The 17,686-nt window shown below is 48.5% G+C and overlaps 2 protein-coding genes across 2 annotated transcripts in view; one reads left to right on the plus strand and one right to left on the minus strand.

Annotated features, from left to right (window-relative positions):
• Positions 1-7,666: 7,666 nt before the first annotated feature.
• DLL1 (delta like canonical Notch ligand 1) lies at positions 7,667-16,000 on the minus strand. The gene is made up of 11 exons (XM_048938166.1): positions 14,936-16,000; positions 14,508-14,819; positions 14,347-14,407; positions 13,961-14,218; positions 11,655-11,715; positions 11,052-11,182; positions 10,723-10,892; positions 10,413-10,629; positions 8,927-9,719; positions 8,694-8,811; positions 7,667-8,301 (listed from the first exon to the last, which is right to left on the minus strand). The coding sequence occupies exons 1-11, from the start codon at positions 14,993-14,995 to the stop codon at positions 8,296-8,298; spliced, it is 2,187 nt and encodes a 728-aa protein (XP_048794123.1). The 5' UTR covers positions 14,996-16,000; the 3' UTR covers positions 7,667-8,295.
• The window catches only part of FAM120B (family with sequence similarity 120B), a 59,373-nt gene continuing 53,421 nt past the window's right edge, over positions 11,735-17,686 (plus strand). Inside the window, exon 1 of the mRNA XM_048938170.1 lies at positions 11,735-12,352. The gene's annotated coding sequence lies outside the window, so the exon portion shown is untranslated. The remainder of the gene's footprint in view (positions 12,353-17,686) is intronic.

Consider the following 17,686-nt stretch of genomic DNA (forward strand, 5'->3'; position numbering starts at 1 on the left):
AAGAGCAACGACCCTTTTCTAAAGCCTGCTAAACTCTTGAAATGGCATCAAAATTCAGAGACAAAACTCCACCGATGAAATCTGCTTTAGCTTTAAATGCTCTAATTCTGTCCCTTTCCAGCATGCAAGTAAAACAATTCTGTTCATTGTTCCATGCATTACTATGTTACCTTCGGTAAGTAAACGCTAGCAGTTTTTCATGGTACAGAAACCTTTCTAAATGCATAGTCACCTCCACTGTCAGTCTCTGAAATACATTCATTTTTGACCCTACTTGTTTTGTAATGTAGAAATGGGAACTGACTTCAGCTTTCTGTCCATTTTATGATGCAAAAAGCTAGGACTATAGGCCACTGAAAAGGAGTCTTGGATGACCTACAGTAAGTATGCATTTCTGTAAGAAATCCTAATTCCATCTGAGTTAATACCAGCATCCCCGATGACTTCAAGAGAGCCAAGAATGCTTCTTTGCCTAAATTCTTGTGCTGAAGAACAGGAGATCATAGCACTCACCATGTTTTCTGAAGTAGATTTAGATGTGTTAGAAAATTAGATTGTTATATAAAAATTAATGATTTAATTATCAGTATGTTTTCCATCACACTATTTTGTTTGCTTCTCTTGATTGCCTCAAGGCACAGAGCAGATGTTTTCACTGAGCTGTTCTCAATGACTTCTAAATTACTTAATCATTGCAAAATGGTAGCAGTGGCAGCCTTTCTTGTAACATTTAATCTCATCATTCCTCATACGCTTAAAAAAGACCACTTTGAGGCTAAATATACACGTCATTGGAAAGACCACCTCCAGTTACCTCATATAAACAGCAAGAGAGAGATGGATAGGTGAGGAAAGAACATGAAGAAAAAAAAAAACAGAAAGACTGAAAAAGCTAAACAGAGAAAGAAAAGAAAGAAAGAAAGCTTATTTATGCACTTGAAAACCATTATAGCTTGGATTTTCTTCAACTACTGATGGCTCGAAACTCAAATATTAATTTAGCTTTATTCTTGAGTCTGGTTTGCCTTAGAAATAATTGGGCAGTCTTTTTAATGAAGAAAGGAAAAAACATTCCTCAAATGACTCTGACTATGAAATGTTACTGAAAACTTCTCATTCTGCTAAACAGAAAACCTATTAAAATTAAAAAAAAAAAAAAAGAAAAAAAAAAAAAGACAAGTCATTAATCAGTAACAGCTGTTCCCAGCACCTGTTATTTATTCCTGTCATTAACACGTCCTTTAGCATTTCTGACAAAAACGGGTATTTTCCTATCTGAACACACTGCGCTCTTTGGAGCATCCTCAGTACTTGATGACTACCTTTGATCTACAAGGTGCATTTGTGAATTACCTCACTATGGTAATGCAGCTTTTCTTTGTCATTTACAGGCTCTTTTTTTATTCTGGCAATGCTAGAGTTCCACCTTCATCTCCTAGCTCTGCCTCTGACTCTCTGATGGACCCTATCTGTGACAAATAGGGCTACTTCCTTGCAAGTATACAGGTGCCAAAAGATTCTCAACCACCACAACTTCCCTATGCCTAATTCTTACTGAGGCAAATGGAAATTCAAAAGGCTTACAAGCTGGAATTTGCATGCTACAGATGTTAAATGTTTTGGTGTTGGTTTTGTCTTTGAGCCTCCAGCTCACAGCAAGCCCTGCTGAGGTCCCCTGTGGAGCAGGCAAGGAGGTTCCTCACAACTCCCCTCTGGCTGTCTCCTGCCCCTTTCCTTCCCAGCACAGGAGGCTCCCAGACCTCTTCTGGGGTAGGAAAGGAAAGCAAAGCAAGGGAGTTCAGAGAACAACAAGCATTCTCCAGCAGCACTGTTCACTTTTGTCCTTTACCTGCAGGCTTCTGGTGCAGAAGCTTGGGGCAGGGGAGCCGCATTTTCAATGACCATACAAAACTCTCCTGTGCACAAGAAGAGCTTTGAAAATCCAGCCAGTATTTATCTTTTGATAAATACTAATATATTTCTGCACACAATTAAGCACATCAGCAGCAGGAAAAAAATGCAAGCACACTTGTAATATCTGTGATGTTTGTTACCTTTTTCCACCTCTCTCTTTTTGCTTAATTAAGATCAGCCAAATCTGTTCCATGCTTGTTTGTAGTTTAAACATTGAGATTTGCAGTGGTTTCCTACCATTAGATAGTATTTTTCTGCTGAAAGCCACTGCTTTCATTTATGACTGTTGAAGTTGCGGCAACATTTCTGTTAGTCTTGGGTTTTACGACGTTGTTCTAGTTAAATGCGTGCATGGGGTTGGAATTAGGAGAACTGTTTCTTTAATATAGATAGATAAAGAAAGCAGTGCATTGTATTTATCAAAAGGAAATGTCAGCAGAACTTTATAGTCTGGTAATTAGATAATGCAGATAAGTCTGCTGAGTTTGTGTGCTCACAACTGCCATTCCAGATAACACTTCCTGAAGAAAATTATAAGAACTTAAACAACATCACACGTTTTTCATGGTTCCTTTCTTGAAGCTGATATGGAAAGTAAAAAAGAAAATTAAAATACAAGCTACAACAAGCATGATGTGTTATCCTTCCACGTTTCTTTGTGTGTGTGTGTTCTGAACAGTCCAGCTTTGAGCAGGAGCACTGATTGTCTGTCTTTCCAAAGACACTCACAACTGCAGCAGTGGCAGCTGTGCCAGGCCGTCACCATTGTGGACAATGGAGAATTCCACAGCCCCTTTGATTCAGAGCAAGGTAAAACCAGGCTGAAGCAAAGGGCTTACAGTTTTCAGACAGGTGGCCTTTGTAAACACCCATGTTTGCATATATGGAAAACCTCATAAAGGAAAAACCCTTAGTATCTTGAAAAGGAAAATACACTAGCAATAGGCAAATTTTTTATGTTGCTCAGATCCAAGTACTGAAGGCCTCATTCTCCTCTGTGTAGTTTTTTATTTCAAATGCAGATTAAGTGTTTTGACTCTATGCCTCTTGAAAACTTTCTGGAGAGGTTATAAATGGTAAAGCACTAGCCTTGAACTCTAGGAACTTATTTCTCATAATGCTTTGTGTCTTAAGCAATCAGTTACTCCTGAGAATGCCTCTGTGTAGGCTACATTAAAAGTACTTTCTGACATATGGCCAAATCTTGCAATTTGCCTGTCTTTGACACAGCCTTCCTTGTGCCACTAGTGTGCTGCCTATGAGGGCCAGGAAATGGGGCAAGGGGCAGAACATAGCTTTAAAAAATTTCACGTACTAAAGCAAAATCAAAAGTAACATACGCAACTTGTTAATGAGGTAGAATTCCCAGATTGATTCTATTTTTGAAAAGAAAAGAAAGAAAGGAAGTTTTCAGCGAACTTTCTGTCTGCTGAGAAGCGCTTGCTTGTCATTTTCTTCCTTGCTTCATGAAGAAAGTGAAACCCAAAGGAGATTTTCAAGCGGATATTCCAGTTTGCCATTACTGGAAAGCAACTTTACCACTGAAAATGTCTTTTTTAGAAAATAATAACTTGAAAACCTTCTCTAGCAGGTGAAAATTCTGGTTCAAAAATGCTCACAAACTCTCCAGTGCTGGCACCCCAGTGATGCTGGGAGCTGGGTGGAAAAGTGGCTCCACAGTGTCTCCTGGCACCAAGAGCAGGCCAGAAGTTTCTCTTACTCTATCCTTTTCCATACAAAGTCCTTTCCCCTCACAAAGTTCGTGTTTCGTATTGTGAAAGAGAACAGGGGATGTCCCCTCCCAACCCTTTCTCCTGCTCAGCCCTCTGTGCTGAGAAATCACCCCAAAGAGGTGCACAGACTAACCAACACATTGCATCAGCCTGTGTAACTTCAGCCTTGTCCAAGCAGATTTAGACCTGCTGCTCTGTAGCAGCATAACTGTGCTTTGGAGAATATGGTGATTTTACCAGTCCAGTTTAGATAAATAAACAAGGGAAAGGAATTTCTTTGCCCTGATATACATGACCTCTATTTTGACATAGCTGCATCCACAGTGGCCATTCTGTTGGTGTAGTTTTATACCAGGAGGAAGACATCACAGTCATATATAGCCCATGCATAGAGCAGGCTTTTGTGCAAACAGTGCTACCCTGAGCAGCTGACATGAGTCTGCACTGTCCCTACAGCTACCCCACAGCTGAGGCACCGCATTCCCCCTCCGTGCACGGAGCAAGGATCCTTCAGCACAGCACTCAGTGACGCTCTGAGTACATCTTTGCTGGGAAATTAAACAGTTCCTGGTCCCTTCAGCACAGTTATCTGTGCTGTTTCATTGCTGCAGTCATTCCTGCCATGTTTGTTTTCCCCTGACTCACACGGCAGGTAACAGAGACTGCCAGGCCTTAGCAGCCAAGTGGAAGAAGAGCTCCATAGGAGGGAAGGGAGCAGAGAGGATCCCCATGAACCGAGGGTGATGGCCGTTTGAGCTCTGCTTTGCTTCCCACCTGAATGCTGCCTCAGGGGGCATCTATCTTAGCACATTGGCAGACCCTGTGCACTCAAAACACTGCAGCTGCATCCCCGGCAGGGCGTCTCTGTGCTGCCGGTATGGGGCTCGTGTCTCCTCCCTCAAATGATGGATGTTTCAGTTGTAATAGGGGTCTTTATTCCGTGCAAGCATCTCAAAGCACTGTACAAAAATAGCTCTCCATCTCACAGACAAGCAATCAGACTTACGGAGGTAGGAAATAGCTTTGCTCACCTCGGAGGGTATTTTGACATTCCCCCCCACCACAGTATCCTCTGAACTTCTTGCCCACACAACCAGAGGCCCCTACTTTCCTAAGGCCCTGCAAAGATTAAGTGACCCTGGTCCAAGGTTGCACAGGAAGTCTGGAGGGAGCACTGGAAATAGAAGGGGGCCCTTCTGAGTCCCTGGGCAGCGCCCTGACCACCAGACCATCCTTCCTCTCCCAAGGTCATGCTTCGTGTCTGCAGCAGAGCCAGGAATAGTACCCAAGTTTCCTGACGCCTAGGCCCTAATGCACAAAGTACAAATATCAGTTTAAAGAGATGCATAAACACATCTTGCAATTAAACCTAAGGCATTCTGAGCCCACCACTTGCTATATTTTGAAAGCTGTGTGTGCCTCACTTCAAAAATCCCCCTCTACAAATCTTGAGTGCCTGACAAATACTGTCCATGTCAATCTTGGTGAAAAACTTGCAGGATGCCACTACTCACCACCAAGATGCAGGTTTGCAGGTAGGACATAACCTGAGGGTGCCTCCTCCGGCTCCCATCCCAGGGATGAGCCTTGGGGTGGGACAGACGTGTGCTTTGCACTGTGTGAGTGTATGCTGCAGCCCTGGGATGTGCTGCGTCAGGAGGGGCACACTGCCACGTGTCCCGGAGCTTGTTGGAGCCTTTCCAATAATTTTAATGGGCGTTGGATCAGGCCCTGAATTCTCAGCTGTCCCAGCTAAACGGCCTCCCCACACCAGCTCTCCTCTCTTTTCAGACCAAGAAGGCAGGAGACTCTGCCAACAGGGGGGTTCCTGCTGCTTTTGGGCAGCCAGCTGGCCTTCTCCTCACACGCAGGGCCAAGCAGAAGTGAAGCCCACAGCCACCTGTATGGCTTCTGCATGCTGCCTAGGTCATCCTTTTTGTCCTCCAAAGGTAATGGGTGCTACGATGCAGAGTGAGGATCCATTGCTCCTCACTGCATGCCTCAGTTTACCAAGATCCTCAGTATACACACGCAGTTTCAGAGAACTTAGTGCAAGAAATAAATCCCGCATGAGGCAAAAGCCCCAGCCATGCTGGACAGGAGCTGGAGAAGCTATTAAGATTATCTGTGAAGCTATGGTTGCAGAAAGAGCTTCAGAAGGACAAAGCCCAATTCTTCCCTTTTCCCACAGTGTCTTTTCCTCACCAAACTCAGCATATCCAGTAACTAGCACATGGAAACAATCTCAGCTTTTTGAAGTTGTCTTATCTTTACACGAAGTTGATTACATGCTGATGCTGTGCCTCCTCACCAGAGCAAGGGGCTGCATGCTTCTCCAGACCTTTGCCTGGCAGTACACTGTATACTACTTGAGTTGGTGCTAGAAGCATAACATTATCACAGAGGCCCTCAGCCGTCAGTGATTTCTACCCATTGCTGCTTTTTATACAGAAGTAGCATTAAGAAGTCCCAGCCAAGACACTGGCGCTAGCTGTGAGAAATGCTGCACATCACAAGAGACAAGCCTGTCCCCAGAAGTCTTAGGAACAGGAAGTAACAAATGAAGTGTTTTTCTCAAGATTTGTCCAGTTTGTGAGTCTGCATTGCTTTGAGCACCCTATTGCCATACACACTGTCATGCCTGGGTCACTATGAGATTTATTGACTGATTATTTGGCAGGTGTTATGTCAGCCTTCTGCTTCTAAATACTGTTCACACCACCACAGAACATATCACAGTAACTTCATGTTGCTTTCCTCATGAAAACCTTACCTAAGAAGACACTTCGGGATAAATGAATAGGATATACTTTATTGGGTCACTGTTGGGGAACTGATCTTGTTTAAGGGTTGGCTCAGTGACAAGACCCTATAAATGGACAAGCCCCTGCAGTCAGTGCGTGTTTTCTACTGACCCCATATAGAAGTTCTAGTTGCTCTCACACTTTTGTACTCTAAAATAAGGTAGGTACATATATAATTTATAGATCACCAGTTGCCATAATTGCTTGATTGTATGTGCTATCGCATGCTTTTGCTTTGGGGATAGAATTCACCTCTGCTGAATAGAATGGAAACAGACTATTTTTGTCATCTCCCAGAAGCCACAGGGTGTAACCCACAGTAACTGGGGTGGAACCCACTTTAATGGATTAAAAAAAAACACTATTTTTCTAGGTTTTCCATTTTTTTTCCTGGGATGGAAGAACACTTTGCATGTTTCTGAATGATCTCTGCTAATTAACAGGCACACCATAAAGGAGAGTTCATTAGGGCAAACTAAATCGGGAAATGGCCTGAGCATTCAGCACCAAACCAGGGGATGGGATCACACGTTATCCCACTATTATGGCAGCAGGCACCACGGGCAGAGTTGAAGCCAAAGATACAACATACTCGAGGCAGATGTTGTAGTCAGGAGAGTTGTGGCCATTAGCCAACTCTGTGTCTTCCTATCCTGAAAAGGGAAGGGCCATCCACAGGCTGGAGTGGCTGGGGAAGCTCATGCCCTATGGGTGGGCACTAGGGATCAGAGCCAGTGGGCCTCAAATGTCCCTGGACTGCAAGCATTTGAAGTTGCAGGAAACACAAAGCTGAGTCAGGACAAGCCCCATGCCTGCATTGCAATGGTGTGGATTTTTATTGCTCCTCCTTGGGAAGTGATGCTGCATGTGTTTATATATATATATAGTCTAACATGACTGAGCAAACATTACTCAAGGTTTTTACAGATGTTTGCCTTTGGGTAAGAGAGAGCACAGCCATGGGTTTAATAGTTGAGAAAGTTAGGAGGGGAGAGGTCTACACACAGCGAGTTGTTCCCCACTCTTTGTGATGGACCTGAGTGCTATCCCATCCCTATCCATGAGTCCCCAGAAATGTGTCAGACCTCTTGTTGTAAGGTTTAGTCTGGTTCATCATCTGCTGTGGAATAAAAGCAGCACTCTGGTTATCATTAATAATATTTATTTTGGAAAAATATTTTAAAAATGAATTTCTTCATTAACAAAACGGTAAAAAAAAACTCAAATAACATTTGCACAATATTCCATAAATACATTTATATACAAAAAATATAGTCACATAGACCCGAAGTGCCTTTGTACATATTTACCAAAAAATTTAAATTATAAAAAAATGAACATCACAAAATACTCAAGCTTTACAATTATCATGAAAATATTTTTACAGATTCAAAAAAATAACACACTTTTTCTCACCTAGTAAAAACACATTTTAGTATCAAAAAAGACAATAAAGGCAGTGTTTCTGTCTCTAATTCAAGAAAAGACTGGCTCATAAGAATCCAAAATATACACTTCAGGCAGTGCATGCTTCTTATGTAGTAATTAAGTCCATTCATTTAAATATATATAGAAAAGCAACTGACCATAGTGCAATGATAAAATTCATAAAAGGCAGTGCAACAGTAATCCTTGAACACAGACCCTTGCCTGGTGTCCATCTTGTTTCTCTATTTTGCAGTCACTTTGCTAACTTCAGTAGAGAACCAGCTCAAGCCTGAATTTAGTTTCTCAGCAGCAGTCAGTGAAGGAATCTAGCTCTCATTCCTCTTTCAGCAGCATTCATTGGGGCACGTCTCCTTTGAAATTGTTCTGAACAAAAGCTTTGCCATATCACGTCTGTTTTACACCTGTTGAGAGAAAACACAAGCAGAGACCAGAAGAGGTTAATAAAAAGAAAGCAGAGGACTATGAGGATACAGAGAGTTGGAACTTCACCTCAGTGCCAAGCCAAAGCAGGCTCTGCAGGAAGCATATGAAAGAATGAGTCTGTAGGGTTAGTAGGCTACAACTGCACAGTAGTTATACCCATGCTGCAAAAAGGGGGTCCCTGTAACCCCCCACTGGAGCTTATCTTAATCTACAAGTTTTTTCAACATCTGCAGTGCCACAGACTGAAGGTGGCCATGTTTCAGTGAGTACAGATGACTGTAGCAGCAGGTAGAATGGTTTGGCTGTCCTGACCTGCTTTGTATGGGGATCACACACCAAGACTTGTCCGACTGCCAGGCGGGATACTAACCTCAGTTGCTATGATGCACTCATCTTTCTCTTCTGATATGACGTACACCGACTGGTACTTTGTGTCCTTTGAAGTGGAATATACTGAATCTGGCCGTTTTCTTTCAGAAGTGTCACTACTGAAGACAAAAACAAACAACACAGATCAGGTGGCTGTTACTTAACACTGCCTTTAAGTGACACACACACCTTTCAGAGTAAAGCCACCCCCTGCGCTCGAGTAAAACACAATACCTTTTTAGCTGTACTGCGCTTTTCTCTTCTGCCTCTGAATCATACGTTTCACACTTGGCTTCACATTTGCCATGCTCCTCTTTCACAGAGTCCTCATTCTTGAGTTCATGCACCAAATTGTAATCCACTGATGGGTATCTAACTTTGTAGCCATTTTTATCGGAGTTGTCGCTGTGAAAGTCCACTTTCTTATTGGTGTTTTTAATCTGAGTGGCACCGATGACGCTTATGGAGATGTCCTTCTCGCGCTGGCAGTTCGCCAGGTTGTTCATGGTCTCCGTTTCACTCCTGCAGGCCTCGGGCTGGTGGTGCCTCTTCTGCACCTTCAGCCTGACGCAGACAACGATGGCGGCGCAGCCCAGCAGCAGCATGAGGACCAGAATAATCCCGGCGCACACTGCGATCCAGGGGAACTGGTTGTTCTGGCCCTCTGTGTACTTCTCGGTGAAGTCGACGATGACCGGTCCCTGAGGCGGCTCGGGGAGCAAGAACTGACAGTTGAGGCCGCCATAGCCCCGAGCGCACTCGCACACGTAGCGGTTGCTTCTCTCATGGCAGGTGGCCCCGTTGTGGCAGGGGTTGTGCTCGCATCTGCTCACCGGCGTGCTGCAGTTCTTCCCGTTGTATCCCGGGGGGCAGGTGCAGGAGTAGTCGTTGACCCCATCCTGACAGGTCCCTCCATTGACACAGGGGAAGGAGGCGCAATCGTCCACGTTGTCGTCACAGTGCCTGCCAGTGAAGCCAGCCTGGCACTGGCATATGTAGGAGTTCCCCAGATCAACGCACTGGGCTCCTGCAAGATGTGAAGGGGACGAAGGTTGGGAGGTGTGTGCTCAGACCCTCCCCGCAATACACCCCAACTGCTGCTTTCAGGGCCGCTGTCACAACCCAGTGCTGAAAAAAGCTACTGTTTTGGGAGGCCAGCTCCATCTTTACCAGATCTGAGCTAAGACAAAAAGTACCTTTTTTTAAAGAAAGGTATTTCTTAATCAAATATATTTTTCATTCAGCATCCCATTCCCTTTTTGACATTTCATCTAGCTGGGACTATGAAGCTCGTTCAGATCAGGTTCGCACCATGATCTCACATTACAGAGTTACAGTGACAATGAATGAGGAGGGTTGCAATAAAGAAAGTTTTAAATACTTTAATCAAAACAGGAAGATTGCAATTGCTGGATTATAATTAATCATACTCAGTGTTTGTATGGCTTCAAAGAGTCGTTATAAATATAATCCTCCACGCCTATATGCATGAAGTTTCAGGCCAAGTTACACAGCTACAGTAATCCCTTAAGAAAACACTATCAGAAGTACTGACCCATACCACATCATTCGTTTTTAAGTACAGTTCCTCCACTGAGTCAACTACTGACATGACATGATCCAAGGTTTATCACTGGGCCTCATTATGAGCCCTAGACAAGAAGCCAAAGTGACTGGATGGTCTCCTTTTAGAATGTCACCATAGTATGTTTGGCCTTACCATTAGCACAAGGGCTGGAACTGCAGTAATCGATTTTCTTTTCACAGTTGAACCCAGAATAACCCAGTGGGCAGCGGCAGCTGTATCCACCATCAGGGTTGTCAGTGCATCGCCCTCCATTGAAGCATGGTCCATCAGCACAAGTCATTGCACTCAGCTCACAGTTTTTACCATAGAAGCCTGGGGGGCAGGTACAGGAATAGCTGTTCTCGAGATCCTGAGGGGGAAACATGATAAATGTCCAAAATATTTACCTGAAGTTGTTTTAAAATACAAAAGAGAACTTCAAAAACAAGCAACTCAAACTTACAGTGCAGCTTCCACCATTCTTGCAAGGGTTGGCATCACATTCGTTGATTTCAATCTCACAGCTGGAGCCTGTGTACCCAGGTCGGCAAGAACAAGTGTAGCTCCCCTGACCAGTGTTGGTGCATGTGGCACCATTCTTGCATGGCTTGTGGTGAGTGCAGTAGTTCAGGTCTGTGAAAGATTTAAAAAAAAAAAAAAAAAATTATAAAAGAGAGAAATCAGTCCAAATGCTTGCTCATTTGTAAGGCTAGCAGAGCATGCATGAGCTGGAAATAACTGCCCATTTTCTGCTTTTGGAGGAAGATGCTCAGGCAAAGCCCTAGAACTTACCCTGGTTGCAGAAAAGGCCGCCCCAGCCTTCCTGACAGTTGCACTGCCATGGCTGCTGACAAGTACCATGTAGGCAGCCGGGGTATCGGATGCATTCATCACAGTATCGCCCCTGCCAACCCACTCTGCACCTGGAAAAAAATAAGAAAAAAAAAAGTCAGCAACAGAGTCTTGTCAGATTTAGACTTCTCACATTTGGAAACCCTACTGCAAACTCTGCAAACGCACTGATGCCAGGTATCAAGTTTCCTAAAAGCCTTCAGTGATCCTTCATCTGAGAAAGTGACCGAATCCAACTGCAGCATCAGCTTTCATCAGCCCCAGCTACCTCTTGCACTTCCTCAGATAGAGCCGTGGTTGCAGGTAGTTAATTTGTTTACTCTAATAACAAACAGCCAAACCTTACGCATAGCGCCGTAAACTCATTAGGTTAATATTAATGGCACTGATGTTTGACTTGTAGATTAATAACTTGATCTGGCATCACCTGGATTGCTTGAATTACTATCTAAGATAAAGAAAGGCGTTTAAGCTGACCCTTGCAGGACCGCTGCTTCCAAGCTAAAGACAAAGAAAGGAGGAAGGAGGGAGCAGAAAACTTACTTGCATTCCCCAGGTTTGTCACAGAAGCCGTGCTGCTCATCACACCCAGGCAAGCAAATCGCTGTGAACAGAGGAAGGAGGGAAGGATTGAGCCTGAAGGCCCACCACCTCCCCCTGCAGAATACCCTCCCGAGAGCACCCTGTGGGTGGGGGGCCAGGCAGTTAATAGCAGCTGAGTTAATCTCTGGAGCCTGCAGGAGTATTGATCTCGCCTGGTAGCCGGGCACTTTACTTATCGCCAGGGATGAGCATTCTTCTTAATACAGTTGCACACAGACAAAAGAAGGCTCACAATTGCTGCCTTCCCCGCAGCCCCTCGCCCCCCTTCCCTTCCCAGCGAGGGTCAGAAGTCCTTTTTTCCAATTCTATGCACATAGCTCCACCTCTTAATATCCCCCGAAAGTGTGTGTGCAGATAAGAGTGGACAGCTGGTGTGCAGGGTGCCAGTGCAAGACAGCTGCTCTATTGTCTATTCTCTCCCAGCAGCTGCCCCGCTGCAACAATACCCCCGGCCCCGGAGCCAATGGGGCCGGTGCCGGCGGCCGGGCAGCCTATCCCTGCCCACGGCTAATCTATGGCACGCGCGTGATTTCGCTGCAAAAACTTTTTTTCTTATTCAAATAAATAAGTCTAAAGTTCTTCCTCCCTCCTCCCCCCCGCTCGGAACAGGGGCGGGCAGCTCCGGGCATGGTGAGGAGGTAAGCGGGCCAGCGGGAGGGAGCAGAGGGGAGGGAGAAAGGGACTTGTGCTCATTACTTTGCCTGGTTATGGAACTCATTAAGCAGGCACTGCAAAGTTTTAATTCAACAAAGCCAGCCGGAGACAATGGCATGCAAGGGGAAGGCGGGGAAGTGGGGAGTGAGTAGGGAGGGTAGGGGGGAGGGGAAAGAAAGAATCGGTGCTGATAATCAGATCGCCTCAAAGTTGGAAAGAATGGAGCCGAGGGCAAGGAGACGGGAAGCAGTCTGCCACTGGGAGCTCGGCTCGCTAACGGGAAGACATTCTTTTCGCATGCACACATAAACACAGCTCGGGAGCCGCGTCCTCCGCACAGAGATGGGCAGCGCCGGGCTGGGCGGCGGGCAGAGCGGTGGTGCGCAGGCATCCCGAGTGCTGACAGCACCGAAAGGGCTCGTTATCAAAGGGCTTCCTCTTCCCTCCCCTTCCCCCCGTCCCCCGGCACAGCCGGGACAAGCACTTTTGATCATGGGAAAGGTTCTAGTTCCTATTTAAAATGCTATCAAAGGAAACGAAAGCTCTTTTGCCTGCTGCTTATTGTGCAACATCGTAAGATGAACTGTTAAATGCATCTTAGCAGCCACGAGTAGTGTGAGCAGTTGGTCTGGGCCGGTGATAGCAGCTCAGCTGGGACCACAGTGCTTTATGGACTGTGACTGTTCTCTCCCTGCCTGCCTGGAGGGCTCACCCGGTGTCATCTGCCAGCACGCCTCAGTGTGTGCACACAGAATGCCACCACACACCACAGTGAGAGCTGAGTGTCCGTCTGTCTGTACTACACAGCTGTGTATCTACAGAGGGCTCCTCTTGTAAAACCAACAGTACCTTGCAATCATGACCGCCTGTCCCTCTGGGATGTGCTGACTGCCCCAGCTTTCCCTGCTGTACCAATACATTGCACTCCTCAACAAGTTCAAGCTTGGGCTCACTCAAAACTCGTGTCCCATGACCTACTCCTGCTGGTAACAGTGATCACAGCAACGCTACAGGAGAGTGATGGGGAAGAAGCTGAGTGTTTTGGTGGCTCCAGATGCACTCCCCCTGGCAGTGGCAGCGTGTGAGCATCCCAAAGAAGAAACATATAGTCTGAAGGCCACAGAGGACATCTTGGATATCCCACTGCTCTTGTCAGTGCAAAATGGGAAGACGTCAGGCCACAGCAATCCTACTTCTAGCCCTGCCATGGGGATGCTCCCAAAGCTGAGGTCTTTAGAATCATTTCAGATGGAATGGACCTTTAAAGGTTATCTAGTCTAACTCCCAGGTCCTCTCCTGGAGCCGCATACCCATGGATGTGATACATCCCCAAGCAACTGCTGAACATGTTACCATCAGCTTGGCAACTGAGTGAACGAGTGACGTTGGCACTGCCATTTTGTTAGCCTGAGATGTGGCTGCTTGAGTCAAGTTTCTGTGCTAATACTGAGCACTGCCTATACCCCACATGGATGAAACCTGCACCTAGCAACGTGCACACCTGCCTAGACCCCTCTCCATGGAACCTGAAGTTAGAGAAACCCCTCCCCCACCCCCCCCGAGAGCTCAGGGGACACAAAGGGGACACTCACGCTCAGTGCAGTACTGGCCCTTCCAGCCGGGGTTGCAGACTTTCTCGCCACGCTCTCCACAGGTGAAGTGACCAAAGGCATCGTCACGCGGCCGGCAGAAGACAGAGCAACCTTCCCCGTAGTAGTGCTCATCACACACAAAGCGATAGGAGTACTTGAGGTCGGTGCGGCCGCTGCTGTGCAGGTCCTGGGACCACTCCTCACCCACCGCCAGGTGCCTCTGCGTGGCCAGGCGGCTGATGAGGCGCTCGGGGTTTTCTGCATGAGAGCGGAGAGATGAAGGATGAGAGAGCCCCAAGAGGGCAGAGCACGGGGAGATGCTCAGCGGGAGGGAAGCACGGGGAGAAGGGAGCGCGAAGAGAAGGGGTCCGCGCTGGGCCCTGTACCTGTGGTGAGGTCGTCGGGTGAGTCGGTGTGCAGAGCCTCGATGATGAGCGAGAAGGTGCCCTGGGGAAAGAAGGAGCACAGACAGCCGTGAGGGCGGGCACGGCCGGAGGGGCAGCGCCGCGCCCGGAGCCCGGGATGGGCCCCCCGCCCCAACACTTACGGGCCAGGTGAAGCCGAAGGGGAAGCGGATGGGGTTGCTGAAGGCGGGGTCGGCGCCGCCCGCGCCGTCGGGGACGCTGAAGGAGTTGGCGCCGAGGACGGGGGTGATGGCGCTGCCGTAGGTGCAGGGAGGCTCGGGGGAGACGCTGGCCTGGTAGTGCTTCAGGCAGACGCGGAAGAAGGTCTTGCAGTCGCACTGCTGCAGCCCGGCGCCTCCGGGGCCGCCGCCCCGGCAGCAGTTGCGGTTGCTGAGCAGCCCCTTCTTGTTGACAAACTCCTGCAGCTTCAGCTCGAACACCCCGGAGCCGTCAACCTGCCGAGCACAGCGGCCGTCAGCCCGCGGAGCGGCCCCTGCGCGTCGGGCAGCAACCGGAGGCCCTCCCCGCTCCCTCCGGCCGGGCCCGTCGGGGGTCGGCGAGCGGCACTTACCTGGCATCGGCACAGCAGCGCCGAGAGGAGGGCGAGCGTCAGCAGGAAGCGGCTTCCCATGGCGGAGGGGCAGCGCTCGCGTTCCTGCCCCTGTGTCTTCGTGGGGGGAAAGGAAGAGTGTCTCTCGGGGAAGGAGAAAGAACGGAGGGGCCACAACCGCCCCGCAGAGCCGGAGGGGGTACTGTCCCGTCTCCTGCTTTCAGGAGGGTCTCTGACTGTTATCCCCCTACCGACACCTCTAGGTGCAGCCCGGCGGCGGCTGACAGCTCTTTCGGATGGCAAAAGGAAAAGAAAGAAAAAAGAGGAAAAAAAAAAAAAGTTTTAAGATTAATCTGCTAAACTCTTTTTCTTGCCCAATCCACGGTGCTCCTCCTTTTCTCCAGGAAGAAAATAATAACAATTTAAAAAAAAATTAAAAAAATTAAACAAAAGCAACTTAATTCCCAACGGAGGCAGAAAAGAGGCTTCCCAAGGAAGGTCACAAATCGGCGCTCTGGCAATCCCTCCGCAGGGGCAGCGCGGGGCGGCAGCGGCAGCGGCGATAATTCCCGGAGCGGTGCGGGGCGGCTCTGCGCGGCTCTGAGCGGCTGCGCTTGCCCTGCTCACGTCGGGGCTGGAAGGTGTCAAGCGGCAGCGGCGGCAGCGGGTCACGTTGGAGCCTTGATTCTTTTTTTTTTTTTTTTTTTTCTTTTTTGTTTTTCTTTTCTTTTTATTGTTTTTATGTTTTTAATTGCAAAAGAAGCTCCCGCTCGTTCGTTGTTGTGGGCTGACTTTTGTTTTGAGAGGAATCCCAGCCAACACAAATAAGCTCGTGTCTCAATAGCGGCGCACGGAGCGTGTCCGGGTGTGCTCCTGCGGGGGGGCAGGGGGTGCCCGCTCTGCGCCGCGGCCCCGCGGCTCTCTCCGAGGGTGAACGCGAAGGATCTGCCTCTCCGTGGGCGCCGGCCTCCCTTATATCCCGCCGGCCGCCCGCATGCCTAATGAGATGCAAATGAGCAGCCCCCCAATCTGGCTGGAGCTGTCACAAAGGAGCCACTTTTCCAAACCCTCCTCTCAATGGATCGCCAAATGGTCAGTGAGCTGTAAAATGTGCAACCCTCCTCCCCCTCCGCTCCGCGCTCACAAAACGTGCTCATTTACATTCCTACAAATTCGGGAACCGCAAGAATCCCCCTTCTGCTACGGGGAGAGGGCGGCACCCCCGCCGCACCGGGCAGCGGCCCCGGCACCTCCGCCGCCACCGCCCCGACAAGCGCCTCGGAGACCGCGGCCGCTGCCGGGGGGCTCCGCGGGGCCGGGGGCGGTGGGCGGCAGCGAGCCGCAGCGGGGGGAAGCCGATCCCTTTCCTTTCGCACCGCATTTCCCCCGACGTCGGCGAGATGGGCGGGAGCGGGGGGCGAACGGCGCGACCCCGAGTCGAGTTTGCCCATCTTCGTGCTCCGCTCGCAGCCCCCGTCCCGGCAGCGGAGAGGAGGCCCGCAGGGTCCCGGCGGTGCCTGCCGCCCCCCCCGGCCCCGGGAGCGCCGCCGGGAGCGGTGAACGGGGGCTGCGGGGGTTACGGCTCCCATCTCCACGAGCACCGCCGCCGGGAAGAGCTCCCCTCTCCGCCCCGGTCCTGCACCCCTCTATGATTATTATCATCATCGCCAGCAACCTCGGCCTCTCTCCCTCTCTCCCTCTCTCTCTCTCTCTCTTTCTCTCTTTTTTTTTTTTTTTTTTTTTTTTTTTTTCCTGCTTCAGCTTAGTAAAAAGTGAGTTTGGTGTGTGTCGTTCGCGTGGCTGTCATTAAGGCCGTTTGTTATTGTGTGAGGGCTGAATCAGTTAGCTCTTTGTGCTCTCAGCTGTATGGTAATGTAGACAGCACCTGCTCCCTGCACAATGCGAGGGAGAGAAAGAGCTCCCCTCGGCGCACGCTGCTGCCTCTACAACAATGTCCGCACATTTTTTAAAGAAATCCCTTCCAGCACTTCCCCGCTCCGTGGAGGAAAAAAAAAAGAAAAAAAAAAAAGACGACTTTACCCCAACCGTCACCTTATTATTTTTTTACATATCCGTCAGACACTGGAACTTTTGTTTTGGTAGTAAAAACATCGCGAGGAGTTCGGTGGCGAGGAGATAGAGGGGTAGGGACGATTTCCCTTCGAGCATCTCCCCAGTGACGGATGCGATCGGGGATAAAAGTTTGCGGGCGGCTCTGGCACGGGGTCTGCCGCTTTGTCGGGCCCTCTGCGAAACACCTTCGGCCTCGGGTTCATTAGGATGCAAGGTGTAACTGTCTCCCTAAATGTCATTTTAATTGTAACAGAGCATTTCAGCGCAGATTAAGCTGGTGTGCGAAAGGAGAGGATTTGGCTACAATAACCTCACTGTAGGTATGCCGTGCTCAAAGCCTTATTATGGCGACTTTATTGGGTGGGAACGTGCATTTGCATGGCGAAATGTGACTTTCATTGAAGCAGATGTCTTGATCACAAATTATGTTACAATGCGCTAGGAAAAAAAGAAAAAATCTTAAAGACTCCTTAAAGTAAAAGCATCGGGTAATACCAATTAAAAGAAAATCGCTAATGAGCCCATTCAGCCCCGTTCACTGCCTGCTCCTGGACCTCCGCTGCCCACGCGGCTGTGCAGCCTCGGGATCCAGGCGGGCACTGCCTTCTCTCCTGTAAACCCAGCTCCGCTCCAGCCAGCCACCTGCACGCAGGTACCCGAGGAGAAGGCTGTTTTCCTCCGTCCCGGTGCTCGCAGGCT

Source organism: Lagopus muta, chromosome 2, assembly GCF_023343835.1.
Source record: "Lagopus muta isolate bLagMut1 chromosome 2, bLagMut1 primary, whole genome shotgun sequence".
NCBI classification, from domain to species: domain Eukaryota; kingdom Metazoa; phylum Chordata; class Aves; order Galliformes; family Phasianidae; genus Lagopus; species Lagopus muta.

Coding starts and splice junctions, on each gene's coding strand:
- DLL1 (XM_048938166.1), bottom strand. CDS start 14,995: ATGGGAAGCCGCTTCCTGCTGACGCTCGCCCTCCTCTCGGCGCTGCTG. Junction 14,408..14,507: donor CCTTCGGCTTCACCTGGCCC/GTAAGTGTTGGG, acceptor TTCTTTCCCCAG/GGCACCTTCTCGCTCATCAT. Junction 10,630..10,722: donor AGAATGGTGGAAGCTGCACT/GTAAGTTTGAGT, acceptor TTTCCCCCTCAG/GATCTCGAGAACAGCTATTC.